The 15,114-nt window shown below is 45.6% G+C and overlaps 1 protein-coding gene across 1 annotated transcript in view; it reads left to right on the forward strand.

The window, feature by feature from the left end:
• The first annotated feature begins 1,138 nt into the window (after positions 1 to 1,138).
• Positions 1,139 to 15,114, forward strand: part of LOC132382789 (vesicular glutamate transporter 1-like) — a 51,307-nt gene continuing 37,331 nt past the window's right edge. The window contains exons 1-3 of the mRNA XM_059953251.1: positions 1,139 to 1,299; positions 6,635 to 6,887; positions 9,334 to 9,452. Coding sequence (XP_059809234.1) covers positions 1,139 to 1,299; positions 6,635 to 6,887; positions 9,334 to 9,452 — 533 coding nt within the window. The remainder of the gene's footprint in view (positions 1,300 to 6,634; positions 6,888 to 9,333; positions 9,453 to 15,114) is intronic.

Here is a 15,114-nt window from a genome sequence, read left to right on the forward strand (position 1 = left end):
GGGAGTTTGCACTGAAGACCTTACGACATAGGAGCAAAATTAGGCCATTCAGTCTATCGAGTTTGCTCTGCCATCACAAAATGGCTGATTTATTGTCCCTCTCAACCCCATTCACTTTCCTTCTCCCTGTAACCTTTGACTAATCAAGAACTTGCCAACCTGTACTTTAGATATACTGTACATATTGGGTGTACCCAAGCAAATAAAAAGACTTTGGGGAAAAAAAGAGGAAAAGAAGTAGTGAGGTAGAGTTCATGAGTTCAGTGTCCGTTGACGGCAGAGGGGAAGAAGCTGTTCCTGAATTGTTGACTGTGTGCCTCAGGCTTCTATGCCTCCTCCCCGATGGTAGCAATGAGACAAGGGTCTGTCCTAGGTGGTCCTTAACGATGGATGCCGCCTTTGTGAGGCATGACTCCTTGAAGATGTCCTGGATGCTGGGGAAGGATTGACAGGGAAGTGGGGGGATTAAATGGAATTCTGCTCTGGTGTCTGAACTGAAGTGCTTGTCAGGTATCTGACTGATTTCTGAAGGGAAATTTGCCAAAAAAAAAGTGTGTGAATGGCGGCTGTATCCATCCTGGAATTCTTCACCAGTGATTCATCCACAATCGTCACGGATCTCTCTCAAGGTCATGATGACATCTCTCAGCCAGCTGGTTGGCACAGTGAATGTTTAGTCATTGTGCGTCGGGAAGTGTAAGAGGGAACCAGGCTACCTCACCAACTAAGGGCTGCTGGCAAGCTCTATCTATCAAACCTGCTTGCTCATGTCTGCAGTGATGCTGGTTCTGCAGCTAGGTTGCATTGCCCTCACTGTACAAGTTTTCCTGCACGTATGAACTCCCTTGTGGTGTCTGACCTCAAAGTTCACAACTAGTCTCAACAATTCCTCTCCCCACACAGATGCTGCTTGACCAGCTGAGTTTCTCCAGCAGATTGTGCGTCACACCAGGTTCCAGGATCTGTCTTCTCTCGCGTATACGTGACAGTCAGCTTGGGATTAGTGTAAAATGGGTCCTTGATGGTCAGCACAGACTCGATGGACGAGTTGCCGTGCTGTTTGGCTCTAGGGCTTTGAATTCTCCACTGCCTTGCCGCAGGTTCACCCTAACGCTTTGCAGGTGTCACAGCAGGCACGATGCTCACACCTTCCCGGCGCTCGGGGGTGACACAGCCACGAGGCCATCCCCTCCCAGATCCAAAGGAAGCGGATTCAATCCCAGCCTCCGACCTGTGCATGTCCGCCCTGCGACCACGTCGGTTTCCTCCCACACCCCAAAGATGTACGAGCTGGGGTCGGTAAGCTGTGGGCGTGCCACGTCGGTGCCAGTAGCCTGGCAAACACTTGCAGGCTGCCCCCAGCACATCCTCACTGATTTGATTTGATGCATTAAATGTCCACGCCTCCTGATGCACTGCAGCTTCGTTTTGAGCGAACTCTCACACAATTGCTTAAATGGGTGTTAGGCCCAGTGACATTTAGTCAAAGTCAAATTTAAAGTAAATTTACTATCGTATTCGTTACCATACACTACCTTGAGATTCATTTCTTGTGGGCACTCACAGGAAAATAAAGAAATACGACAGAATTTATGAAAAACTATACATAAACGAAGACTGACAAAGAGCCAATGTGCAAACGAGGACCAAGTGTACAAACAAAAAATAAATAATACTGAGAGCATGAGTTGTAATGTCCTTGAAAGTGAGTCTGTAGTTAGTAGAACCAGTTAGGTTTGAGGTGAGTGAAGTTATCCATGTCGGTTCAGGAGCCTGATGGTTAAAGGATAATAACTGTTCCTGAACCTGGTGGTGTGGGACCCAAGGCTCCTGTAACTCCTTCCTGATGTATTTTTCTACAGTCTATGACTTGAAGAACTCTTTTCACAGTTTAATTCATGTATTGGAATCGAGGTCAGATCATTTTTCTGAATTGGCATGTGGTCAGTGTTCTACTTCGGACTGTTCTCTTTGGACAATATTGAAAAGTAGATTCATTAAGTTATAACACAGGCAGACTTCTGGATAAACTCAGCAGGTCAGGCAGCATCAATGGAGAGGAATAAGCAGACTTCATTTCGATGCAAGAAGTTTCATCGGGACCTGATGAAGGTCCTTGGCTCAAAACGTCAAATCTGTAGATGCTGTCCGACTTGCTGAGTTCTTGGAGGACCTTGTGTGAGTTGTTCAAGATTTTCAGCATTTGCAAAATCTCTTGGGTTTCTCTATTTTGACTGGTTGGAGTAAGTTAGACTAAATTAGTAAATTGGTTTAAAACATGATCTATAGATTATAGATATGCTTACAAACAATTAATGGTAACAAAATTAAACAATTGGGATGGATATTAGTTGTGCTGTATTCCAAGGAGCCAAGCCTTCGCCTGTTCACCCCCATTACAGCAATTATAGCACAACAAACACTGTCTGTTCACCCCCACTGTTACACTACAAAACAATAAACCCTTTCCAAGTCAATCCCATTGTTAAACCACAATACAACAAACCCTTTCCTGTTCACTCCCACTGTTACACCACAATGAGGTTGCCGCCCTTCTCATTTCCTTGCACTGTCTGATCGCAGTGCAGTCACTCAAATCCATCAAGTTCTGCTTTTCATGGAGGACAGCTGTGCATGCCTTTATTTAACGTGGGGAGATCAATGCATAGGTGGTCCTTGCCAGGTTGGTGTCAGGGTCCAGTGACGTGAAATACAAGATGACTGGGGACCCTTCACCGCTCAACCTTCCATCCCCTTCACTGCCATTGCGATGTGTCATCATCTCCCACCAACTCCACTATTGAGGTCTTGGTTGGACCGCTCTTTGTCTCGAACCTCCCCCTTGACCTTACTCCCATGGGTTACCCCATCAGGAGCCAAGCACCAAACAGTTAAACTCCAGACAGCATTGCTCTGGGAATCTTGGGCCCCCACAAGCCTCTCCAACACAACAAAGTGACAATCCTCAGTGAATATCATGCCACAGTGGATTGCCCCATTCCTATTCACTCCCTCTGCGATTATCACTGACATAAGTGTGTTGTTTTGTGGCAACAGCTCATTGCAAGACATTAAAAAATTGTTATAAGTTACAAAAATAAGTATTATAAAAGCAACAAAGTGTGTTAGTATTCGTGGGTTCATGGGCTGTTCAGAAATCTGATGGCAAAGAGGAAGAAGCTGTTCTTAAAATGTTGCAAGTAGATCTTCAGGCTCCTCTACATCCTTTGCCAAAGATGAGTATAAGGTTGATGTGACAACACTTAACCAGCTGCTCTATCTTGCTTCTGTACACCTCCTTCCAGTCATCTGAGATTCTGCCAACAACAGTGCCGTCATTGGAGAATTTATAGATGGTGTTTGAGCCCTGCCCAGCCACACAGTCACAAGTGTAGGGAGAGCAGAGCAGTGGGCTAAGCACGTATCTTGAGCTGTGTTAATAGTCAGCAAGGAGCCAAACCATTTTATAGTCAATTGCCTCTTTTTTTTCAATTAACCCTACCCCATCCTTACAGATTCCTGAGTGTCACAGAAACTACCAGCAGACAGAAGTTTTCCCTCTCACGCTAACTACAAAGCACTCTGCTGGGTGTTATCCACCCACTTTGAGTGAGGTTGGGTTTCTCGCCCAGTGCTGGCTTCAACTCTCTGGGACTGAGCAAGTCGTTAGGAACGATATTGTTGAACGGTGTCGATGGACAGATCAGTTAGCAACCAGACTGAGTGCTCTTTGTGTAATGTATCCAGACTCCTATCTCAATGATTAGACGGTCTACGCCATCAGCATTTGGCAGGTTGCTATTTTTATCTTCAGTTTTGCCGAAGCCTTGATCCATCTTTAATCCTGATTACAGTGCAGTGTGTCTTTGCAAAGTGTACTTGTGTTTATCGAGATTGATTATTCCTTTCATAAATAAAACCCGCTGGGAGATTAATCTTGCCTGATACTAAAATCACTCATCGTCAGGACATTGATGACGCATTGAATATATCTATTATTTTCTCCAGATTTGGGAAATTCAGTGCTCGGTGTTACACGTTGCAATGTTTGAAATGACCCAATGGTGTCCAGAAATAGAACATAGAACACAACAGTACAGTGCAGGTCCTTTGGCCAATTGCATTATGCTGACCTTTTGACCTACTCTAAGATCAAACAATCCCTTCTCTCCCACATAGCCCTCCATCTTTCTATCATCCATGTTTCTATTGAAGAACTTCTTAATGCCCCTAAACTCTCCTCCAATCACCTTAAAATTATGGCCCCAAGTACTAACCATTTCTGCTCTGACAGCAAGTCACTGGACATCCACTCTATCTATGCCTCTTAACTTACACATCTCTATCAAGTCACCTTTCATCCTCCTTCGCTCCAAAGAGAAAAGACCTAGTTCGATCAACCTGTCCTCCTAGGACATGTTCTGTAATTCAGGTTGCATCCTGGTAAATCTTTTCTGCACCCTCTCTAAATCTTCCACACCCTTCCGACGTGGCGACCAGAACTGAACCCAAGTGTCATCTAACCAGGGTTTTTAGAGCTGCAACATTATCTCATGGCTCTTGAACTCAATCCCCCAAAGGCCAATAAACCGTACACTTTCTTAATCACCCTATCAACTTGCACAGCAACTCCAAGATCCCTCTGTTTCTCCACACGGTTAAGAATTTTGCCTTTAACCCTGTAATCTGCCTTCAGATTTGACCTTTCAAAGTGATTCACTTCACTTTTCTTTGGATTGAACTGCATCTGCCACTTCCTGGCCCAGCTTGCATCTCGTCAATGTGGTGTTGTATGCCTTTTATGCTACCCACAGCACCGCCAGCCTTTGGGTCACAGGCAGACTCACAAACTCACTCCACTTCCTCATCTGTTCATTTATAAAAATTCACAAAGAGCAGGGGTTCCAGAACAGATTCCAGAACTGACCTCCAAGCAGAATACAGAATGCTCTAAGCACTCCTACCCTCTGCCTTCTGTGGGCAAGGCAGTTCTGAATCCAGAAGTCGAATGTGTAGATCCAGGGTCTGAACGGAGAATCAACGGGTTTACAAGGACAAGGTGAACACAAGAAGAGGAAGAAGAGGAAGGATGAGCTGACATTCAGTCAGAAGGAAGTCAGGAGACTTTTCGTCCATTGAGTGTGGAACTCAGTGAGTGAAATGGGCACTGATGTATTCATAAAATTGGTATTAAATTTTTTAGAACAGAACACGTGCTGTAGTGTGAAATGAAAAGGGTTAGACAAGACTTGTGTGAAGTGTTGACCAGTTTGATCAAATGGCCAGTTAAGGTGATGTGAAGTCGGTCCTTGGTCGACGCGTCATGCACGGTCTGAGTGCTACAACCTCTCCCCACCCACAAACCTGCTTCATCTCTGACTCTGTACCTCTCTTCAAAACGTTGCTTGCTATCTTAGAGTCCTAGAGCATTACAGCACAGATACGGGCACTTCGACCCATCTAGTCCATGCCAACCAGGATGTCCACCCAACTAGTCCCAATTTCCTGCGTTCAGCCCATATCCCTCCAAAGTCTACCCTCAATGTCCTTACCCAAATGCTTCCCAGGATGGTGCTGGTGACATACAGTGACATTCTGCGAGCAGCTCAGAAAAGCACTAGATTTACCTCTGGACTATCATCAAAGCAATCCATAACCTGTCATTTCAGAATAAAATGTGTACTTTTTGATTGCAATTTTACAAATCTTGTGAGGGATTCAACAAACGTGACTTTCAGAAATGCAAGTACAGCCCCTTGAAGACGAAGGTCAGCCATCACTAGGCCAGACTTCAAGCCAGATTACAGTGACCAGGCCCAAGAGTGGAAAACAAATTGGTGCTCCGACCCATCACTCCACAAAAGTGAGAAGATATCTGCCCCCAAGGATTGATTCTTACTGGTTTAGGACCCTGTGTAATCCCCACAGCCTGCTTAACAGGGTGCCTATTGAAAATGCTGCGTCAACCTTTAATCTTGGGAGTGCTGGCCAAGTGACTGGCCTTCATCAAACCGTCACCCCTGTCGCGTGCAAAGTCAACTGAGCAGGAAGACTGGAACTTATAGCAGGAACTGCCTGGTGTTACCAAGAAATAGCTCCAGAAAGTTTTGAGAGGTGACTTGGAAAAGGCTTATAAGATGATAAAAGGCATGCTGTAGATCGAGTGGACAGTCAGAGTCTTTCACAGGGTGAAAATTGCTCATACAAGGGTTCTGTGAGGATATAATAGGGGGGGGCTGTCAAAATTAAGCTTTTTACGCAGAGATTGGGGTGAGTGGAATACCCTACCAGGGCTGGTGGTAGAAGCAGATATATTAGGGATATTTAAGATGCCCTTAGATGGGCACACAGATGATGGAGAAATGGAGGGTTATATCGGAGGGAAGGGTTAGGTTGATTTTAGGATAGATTAAAAGGTCGGTACAACATTGTGGGCCGAAGGGCCTGTACTGTTCTATGTTCTAAAAGGTCATTGAGGGGCTGATGGAAATATGCAAATTAAATTGCAGTCTCCAAATTTGATTGGTAGGGGAGTTACACAGCCATCTCCTCATTGGCTGGAAGAGCAGTGTTGTTAAACTCGGCCTTTCCCCGGTCATTAATACCCTTGTTTTCTCACACGCCCTTCACACAGGATCCTGGAGAAGCGTCAGAATGTCGGCGAGACCATTGAGCTGACGGAGGAAGGCCGCGCGGTCGGGGTGGCCGAGAAGCAGAAGCCCCTCTGGGATTGCACCTGCTTCGGCCTGCCCAAGCGCTACGTCATCGCCATCATGAGCGGCCTGGGGTTCTGCATCTCGTTCGGGATTCGCTGCAACCTGGGGGTGGCCATCGTCAGCATGGTCAACAACAAAACGGTCTACAGGGACGGGAAGCTGGTCATGGAGGTGAGGAGAATACCGACACCCCCCACAGGCCTTCAGGCTGATCGACACCTCAACGCCTCCACCCTTTAACGCACCCCACCAACACTCCTCTCCAAAGCCCCTCAGCACCCTTCATCGCTCCTAAGCACGGCCACTTTACACTAACACTCCATGCCTCATATCTATACCGACAGTCACTGTCCTGCTGTGCTTCCACATGTCCTGCTGCTACCTAGAAGAATTTCTCTTGCCAAGAGTCACTTCGTCACTTTATCATTTCCTGTCAGAGTCACCTTATGTACTGTACAGATACTCCTGCACCTCACATCACTATAATCAATTTATGTATATAAACCAATCTTGTGTATATATAAATGGCCATACTCAAAGCTTCTTGCCCATTGTGTTTTATAAAACTGCTTTTATATTTATATTTGTTGTAGGTTTTATACTTATGGTGTCTTTTTATGCTGTGGTGGATCCAGAGTAGTAATCATTTTGTTCCCCTAAACAGCCTTGAATTTAAATCTTGATTCACATTCTGACAAGGAGTCACCCCTGCCTCTCTCCTTCCACCCTCCAAAAGTCAAAGTGAGAGGGGAAAAGTTTAAAGGGGACCTGTAATCTCTGCAGACCGTGGTGCATGAAAATCCCAGGAGATCAGCAGTTTCTGAGATACTCAGACCACCCCATCTGGCACCAACAGTCAAAGCCACTGAGATCACATTTTTCCCCATTCTGATGTTTGGACTGAACAACAACTGAACCCCTTGACCATGTCTGCATGTTTTTATACATGGGTCGCTGCCACATGATTAGCTGATGCGATATTTGCATTAATGAGTAGGTGCATAGGTGTACCTAATAAATTGCCCACTAGGTGAATAAACACAGAACAAGGAGCCCTCAAACCTACTCTCCACCTCCCCCCATTCAATACAACCAGGGTTAATCTGCCCCGGGCCTTCCCTCTTCTCCTGTGCCAGTCCCCCACAACCCTCAATTCCACAATCTTTCAAAAGTGTTTCTGCCCCTTCTTTAAGCACCCCAGGATTGAGCATCCTATATCCTGCGGGTTAGCGAGATCCGGAAGTTTCACTACTCCAAATGAACGGGAGATTACCTCATTCAGAGACAAAATGCTGAGACAGATTGACAGGGCGAATGTCAAGACAGTGGTTCCTGAAGGACTGGGGTATTACCTTGAGCAATAGGAAAGATATTTTGAACTGTGACGAGAAGAAAGTGCAGGTAGTGGGAAATCCCTGCACAGTCCCTTGGTCAGTCCAAATCTTTCCATCACAGCCCCACTGGTCAAAGGTCAGTGTGTAAACCTGCCTAACTAACCAGTCCCTCTTATCGATACCGATGATCACATCAAGAGGTCCTACACAAAATGCTGGAGGAACTCAGCAGATCATGCAGTATCTGTGGGAAAGATGTACAATCCACATTTCCCATAATGTTTCTTGAAATGTCGACTCTACTCTTTTCCATAGACGTTGGCTGGCCTGCTGAGTTCCTCCAGCACTGTGTGCGTTCTGCCAGGATTTCCAGCATCTGCAGATCTTCTCTCATTTATGATCAGGATGTCACAAATGGTTCTGAAGAAGTCCAATTTACAGTGCAAAAGTCTTAGATAGCTTAGCTTTTTTATATGTTTTCTGACGGTACGGCCTCCACAGAGCCCTGATCTCATACCTTCTGGGATTACCTGGAGAGACTGAAGCAAGCGAGACAGCCAGTGTTCGCAGAAAGACCATGGCAAGTTCTCCAAGATGCTTGGAATTAATCTACCAGCCAATTTTCTTATAAAACTGCACGACAGTGTACCAAAGGGAACTGATGCAGTTTCAAAGGCAAAAAGTGGTCACGCCAAATGTTGATTTGGTTTCATTTTTTACTGTTTACTGCTTTTTATAGTATTATTTTTGAAAGTTAGAAACTTTTCAATCAATAATTTTTGAAAGCATCTCTGCTTTACAGAATTTTTTTTACAGGTGCCTAAGACTTTTGCACAGTGGTGTAATTAATGTTGGTTTTGATGGAGCAATGGAATGAGGGCCAGGACACCAAGAATTAAATTGTAAAATTGGATAGGTATATGGACAGGAAAGGAATGGAGGGTTATGGGCTGAGTGCAGGTCGGTGGGACTAGGTGAGTGTAAGCGTCGGCACGGGCTAGAAGGGCCGAGATGGCCTGTTTCCGTGCTGTAATTGTTATATCGTTATAAGAGGCCTTTCAGGTAGGGTTCTGGATCATCTGAGAGAGCAGATAAGGTCGGGGTGAACATCATACCCACTAACACAGCTTTAGTCCCTCAGTCCTGCACTGGAATGTCACGTTTCGGTATCGGTAAGCAGGCCACAAACTCACAGCTTCTGCCACGGTGTAGGGTAGCCGAGACACATCTGTCACATTGAGCAAAGGGGAAGGGTGCTGAATCTCTCTACCTTTTCTCTGCAGGAAGCCACATTTAACTGGGACCCGGAGACAGTGGGAATGATTCATGGATCCTTCTTCTGGGGGTACATTGTTACGCAGATCCCAGGCGGCTACATTGCACAGAAATTTGCTGCCAACAGGTAAGGGGTTTCCCCAGGGCACCCCAGCTTCTTGTCCTCAGGTGAGTAAGGGCGATTCCAACAACAACCCGTGAATAGTTGATAGAGGAGTAGGTCATCAGACTGTGCAACATTCAACAATTTCCAAATTGCCTTGCATCCAGTTCAAGGTAAGATTCCCCAAGCCACTTCACAGCAGTCACAGTGGTCTGTACTAATGGAGTCGTATGGAGCAGTATTATCCCTTCAGATAATCCAGATTTATATTATTAATGGTGTAACTGTCCAGTGTACAGTTTGTAATGCACCCATGCTTGTTGACAATGCAAAGCTAGATTGAAATTAATTGTGAAGAGAATGCAAATGATCTGGAAAGAGTAAGTGACTGGTTACGGACAGAGTGCTTGTTCATCGCAGAGAACAGCATTTTAAACAGTGAGTGTTTACGCACTAGTGCTTGGGCAGTGCTGGTAAATGTAGCGCGGGAAGGTAACCCCGCAGTTAGCTCAGAAAGTTCACAACCGCGAGGAGATCAAAGTGCAAAAGAACAAGTCTTGGGGTATCTGTGCGGTGAAGCAGCTGCTGAAACTCAGTGTTCAGTTGAAGGGTAGCTGGACAAGAGGAGCACTTGTCCACGATGTGCTGGCAGTTGCAACCTCCATTCTGCTGATCAGCCCTACCAAGATTTCTTCGCGAAAGACTTCGGGCGAGTGAGTCCAGAGTCGTTGGCTCCAGAAGGGGAAGAGGAAAAGAAAACGAAAGTTGCTTGTCCGAAGTGGCAGCCAGTAAGCCAGATGTTTGTAAAGCAGGCAGTGAAGTGGAGGCAGACACTGGCTCTCTTTGACTTTATCTGGTGCTCCCAGTGCAGTCTCCTCTACATCGGTGAGACCTGATAAAGACCGGGGACAGCTTCATGAAGCACGTTCGCTCTGCCCACCAACAGAGGCAGGATCTCTCAGGGTCGCCCATTTCTATTTGACTTCCTGTTCCCATTCTAACTCACTCAAGATGGAGGAGCAACACTTCATATTCCATTTGGGTAGCCTTCAACCTGATGGCAGGAGCATCAATTTCTCTACCTTCTGGAAATTTTTTCCCTGTCCCTTTCTCTCTTTTTCCATTCCCCATTCTGGTCTCTTTCTACTCTTTTTCTCCTCCTCATCTGCCTATCACCTCCCTCTGGTTCCTCCTCTTCTTCCCTTTCTTCCATGATCCACCCTCCACTCCTATCAGAGTCCTCCTTCTTCACCTCTTTACCTCTTCCACCTATCACCTCCCAGCTTCTTACTTCATAACCCTTCCCCCAGCTGCTCACCTCCCCCCCCCCCCCCCACCTTCCTCACCTGGTCTCTCCCTTCGCTTGCCAGCTTGTACCCATTCCCCTCCCTAAACCTCCTGATTCTGGCTCTCCTCTTCCTTTCTAGTACTGACGAGAGACTCAGACCAAGGCATTGATTGTTCATCACCCTCCGTAGACGCTGCCTGAGTTTTTTGAGGAAGTTACCAGGTAAACTGATGAAGGCAAGGCAGTGGATGTTGTCTACGTGGAACTTTGACAAGGTCCCGAGTAGGAAGTTGGTCAAGAAGGTTCAGTAGCTTGGCATCCAAGCTGAGGTAGTAAAGTGAATTGGGCATTGGCTTTGTAGAAGAATCCAGGTGGTAGGCCTCTCTGACTGGAGGCCTGTGACTAGCTGGGTGACGCAGGGTCTGTTTAGTTTGTCATCTATATCAAAAATCTGGATGATATTGTGATAAACTGGATCAGCAAGTGTGCAGATGACACCAAGAATGGGGATGTAGTGGACAGCAAGCAAGGCTATCAAGGCTTGCAACACGATCTGGACCAGCTGGAAAAAATGGGCTGAAAAATGGCAGATGGAATTTTTTTTCACATTTCCCCCTCCCCCCACTACTTTCAAATCTCTTACTATCTTTCCTTTCGGTTAGTCCTGGCGAAGGGTCTCGGCCCGAAACTTCGACAGCGCTTCTCCCTATAGATGCTGCCTGGCCTGCTGTGTTCCACCAGCATTTTGTGTGTGTTGTTAGATGGAATTTAATGCAGACAAGTGAGAGGGGTTGCATTTCGTAGAACCAACCAGGGTAGGTCTTATACGGTGAGCAGTAGGGCACTGAGGAGTGCGGTAGAACGGAGGGATCAGGGAATACAGATCCATAATTCCTTGAGAGTGGTGTCACAGGTCATAAAGAAAGCTTCTGGTACATTGGCCTTAAAGTACAGGAGTTGGGATGTTACGTTGAAATTGTTTCAGATGTTGGTGAGGCCTAATTTGGAGTATTGTGTGCTGTTTTGGTCACCTACCTACAGGACAGATGTAAGTAAGATTGAAAGAGTGCAGAGATCATTTACAACGATGTTTCCAGTATGAGGACCTGAGTTATAGGAAGAGAATGAATATATTAGGAATTTCTTCCCTGGACTTAGAAGATTGAGAGGAAATTTGATGGAGGTATATAAAATTGCGAAGGGTTTGGATAGGGTAAGTGCTTTGTTCACTGAGGCTGGGTGAGACTAGAGATCATGGTGTTAAGGTTGAAAGTTGAAGTATTTAAGGGGAACATGATGGGGAATGTCTTCACTCAGAGTATGTGGAATGAGCTGCCAGCACCAGTGATGGATGTGGGCTTGACTTCAACATTAATCTGCCTAGCCCCATTGACCGGCACCTGGACCATAGCTCTCCATACCTCTCAGATTAATGGTTTGTCACATACTAGATGGGCTGAGTGGCCTGTTTCTGGTCTGTGGTGTTCTATGTCTCTATGACTTGCTACATTCCTCCAGCATTTTGTGCGTAGGTTGCTCTGTTTAGTTTTTGCATTTTAAATTTTTTTCTAAAATATTTATACTCCAGCTCCCTGTCGACGGTTGTCATGGAAATCTGAGTGATGATTCCAAGCTTGCTCTGTACTCCTGGGTTTGATAGATTCTGGAAGGGTGTGGTGTAGGTACAGGAAGACCTAAAGCCACAGCTGGATTTGATAACAAAGATGAGAGTTGTCATGTTCAGCTCCAGTATAAGCCAGTCCAGATGGGTGATGTTAAGGTGATGGAGTATGGGATGGAAAGAATAGAAACAGAGCTCATAACAATGAAAAGATCATTCCAAATGGAATGTGATGAGCCAGCTCTGCTTGATTAGTGAAGCCAATTGGGAGAAGGTGGTTGAAAGGGATAATAAATCAAACATGATAATGGTGGAGAAGACTCGATGGGTCAAATGGTCTATTTCTGCTCCTGCGTCTTACAATCTTATGGTCTAGCTCTAATCACACCATGCCTTTGTGCCTGCCTAGCTCTACAATCTCCTTCAACCATACAACCCTCCCAAATCCCTCCCAATTCTGGCCTTGTGATCATCGCCATCTTTCAAATCTTCAGGTCCACTGTAAATAAACTTATCCCCTTCCTCCATATACTTTCCTGCAATCACCTTAAAATTATGTACCCTCTTATTAGTGATTTCCACCTTGGGGAAAAGTCCCTGGCTGTCCACTTAATCTAAGTCTTGTATGCCTCTATCGAGTAACCTCTCATCCTTCTTCGTTCCAAAGAGAAAAGCTTCCTCAGACTATCGTCATAAGCCATGCTCTCTAATCCAGGCAGCATACTGACAAATCTCCTCTGTGCCCTCTCTAATGCTTCCACATCCTTCCTATAATTCAGTTCAAAAGTTCAAAGTAAATTTATTATCAAAGTACATATATGTCACCATAGGCAACCCTGAGATTTGTTTTCTTGCGGGCATACACAGTAAATCCAAAACACAAAACAGAATCAGTGAAAGGCCAACAGAACAGACAACCAACCAAGTGAAAAAGACAACAAATACAAATGAATATAATAATAATATTATTCAAGATGAACGTGGAAGGTAAGCGCTAACTGCTTGCTTTTTGATCTCTGGTGGGATCACTCTGCTATGGACAGGGGAGAGTGATTTTTGATCGGTAATGGGATTGCTCTGCTATGGAGAGAGTGGATTCCGTTTTGATCGCTGGTGGGATCACTCTGCTGCAGAGGAGGGGAGACTCCCTTTTGATCGCTGGTGGGATCACTCTGCTGCAGAGGAGGGGAGACTCCCTTTTGATCGCTGGTGGGATCACTCTGCTGCAGAGGAGGGGAGACTCCCTTTTGATCGCTGGTGGGATCACTCTGCTACAGAGGAGGGGAGACTCCCTTTTGATCGCTGGTGGGATTACTCTGCTGCAGAGGAGGGGAGACTCCCTTTTGATCGCTGGTGGGATCACTCTGCTGCAGAGGAGGGGAGACTCCCTTTTGATCGCTGGTGGGATCACTCTGCTGCAGAGGAGGGGAGACTCCCTTTTGATCATCGGTAGGATCACTCTGCTACAGAAGGGGGAGAGTGCCTTTTGATCGATGGTGGGTTCACTCTGTGGAGAGGGAAAGGCCTGCATCTGGGCCCGGAAAATGTTTCCTAGGCTTCCTGCGTTTTGAATATGGACTTGGACTGTGGACTTTTAATTTTTTTCATATTCTGTGTTTTTTCGCCTGATCTTTCTAATTTTTTGTGTGTGGAGTGAGGGGGAGTTGGGGGTCAACATACTTTGTTCCATTTTTTGATTTTTTTTGTGCAGGGAGGAGGGATTTGGGGGTTAATGATCATGTTGCTGTTCTTTTCTTCCTTGGTTTCGTGGCTATCTGGAGAAGAATTTCAGAGCTATCTACTTTGATAATAAATGAACCTTTGAACCTTTATTTTGAATCTTTGAATAATTGTCATAATAAATAAATAAGCAATAAATATTGAGTACGAGAAATGAAAAGTCCTGTGCTGTCTCTCCCTACAACTCTGCCAGACTCTTGGACTAAGCTGCTAAAGAAGCATTCAAATTTATGTTCAAAATTCAAAGTTCGAAGTTCAAAGTAAATTTATTATCAAAATAAATATGTGTACTAACCAAGGGAAAAGTTTCTGGCCATCCATTTTAATCTATGCCTCATCTTCTTGTAAACCTCTGTCATATAACATCTAATCCTCCTCCACTCCAAAGAGAAAACCCATAAGACATAGAAGCTAGAATGTGACCATTCGGCCCATTGGGTCTGCTCTGCCATTCCAACATGGTTGGTTTATTATCCCTCTAAACCCCATTTTCATGCCTTCTTCTCGTAACCTTTGATGCCCCGACTTGCTCAATCTATCCTAAGATAGATTGGGAGCTAGGACTTTACTCTTTGGAGAGAAGGAGGATGAGAGGAGACATGATAGAGGTGTACAAGATACTAAGAGGAGTAGACAGAGTGGACAGCCAGCGCCTCTTCCCCGGGGCACCACAGCTCAGTACATGGCTTTAAGGTAAGGAGAGGAAGGTTTTTTACTCAGAGAGTGGTTGGTGCGTGGAATGCACTGCCTGAGTCAGTGGTGGAGGCAGATACATTAGTGAAGTTTAAGAGACTACTAGACAGGTATATGGAGGAATTTAAGGTGGGGGGTATATGGGAGGCAGGGTTTGAGGGTCGGCACACCATTGTGGGCCGAAGGGCCTGTAATGTACTGTACTATTCTATGTTCTATGTTCTATCCTCGTAAGACATGCTCTCTAGTCCGGGCAGCATCTCGGTAAATCTCCTTTGAACCCTCTCTAAAATGACGTGAGCGGTGTTGACGGTCAGTAAGGTCTCGGAGGGCTGGAGGAGCTG

This window comes from Hypanus sabinus, chromosome 29, assembly GCF_030144855.1.
Source record: "Hypanus sabinus isolate sHypSab1 chromosome 29, sHypSab1.hap1, whole genome shotgun sequence".
In the NCBI taxonomy this organism is placed as follows: Eukaryota; Metazoa; Chordata; class Chondrichthyes; order Myliobatiformes; family Dasyatidae; genus Hypanus; species Hypanus sabinus.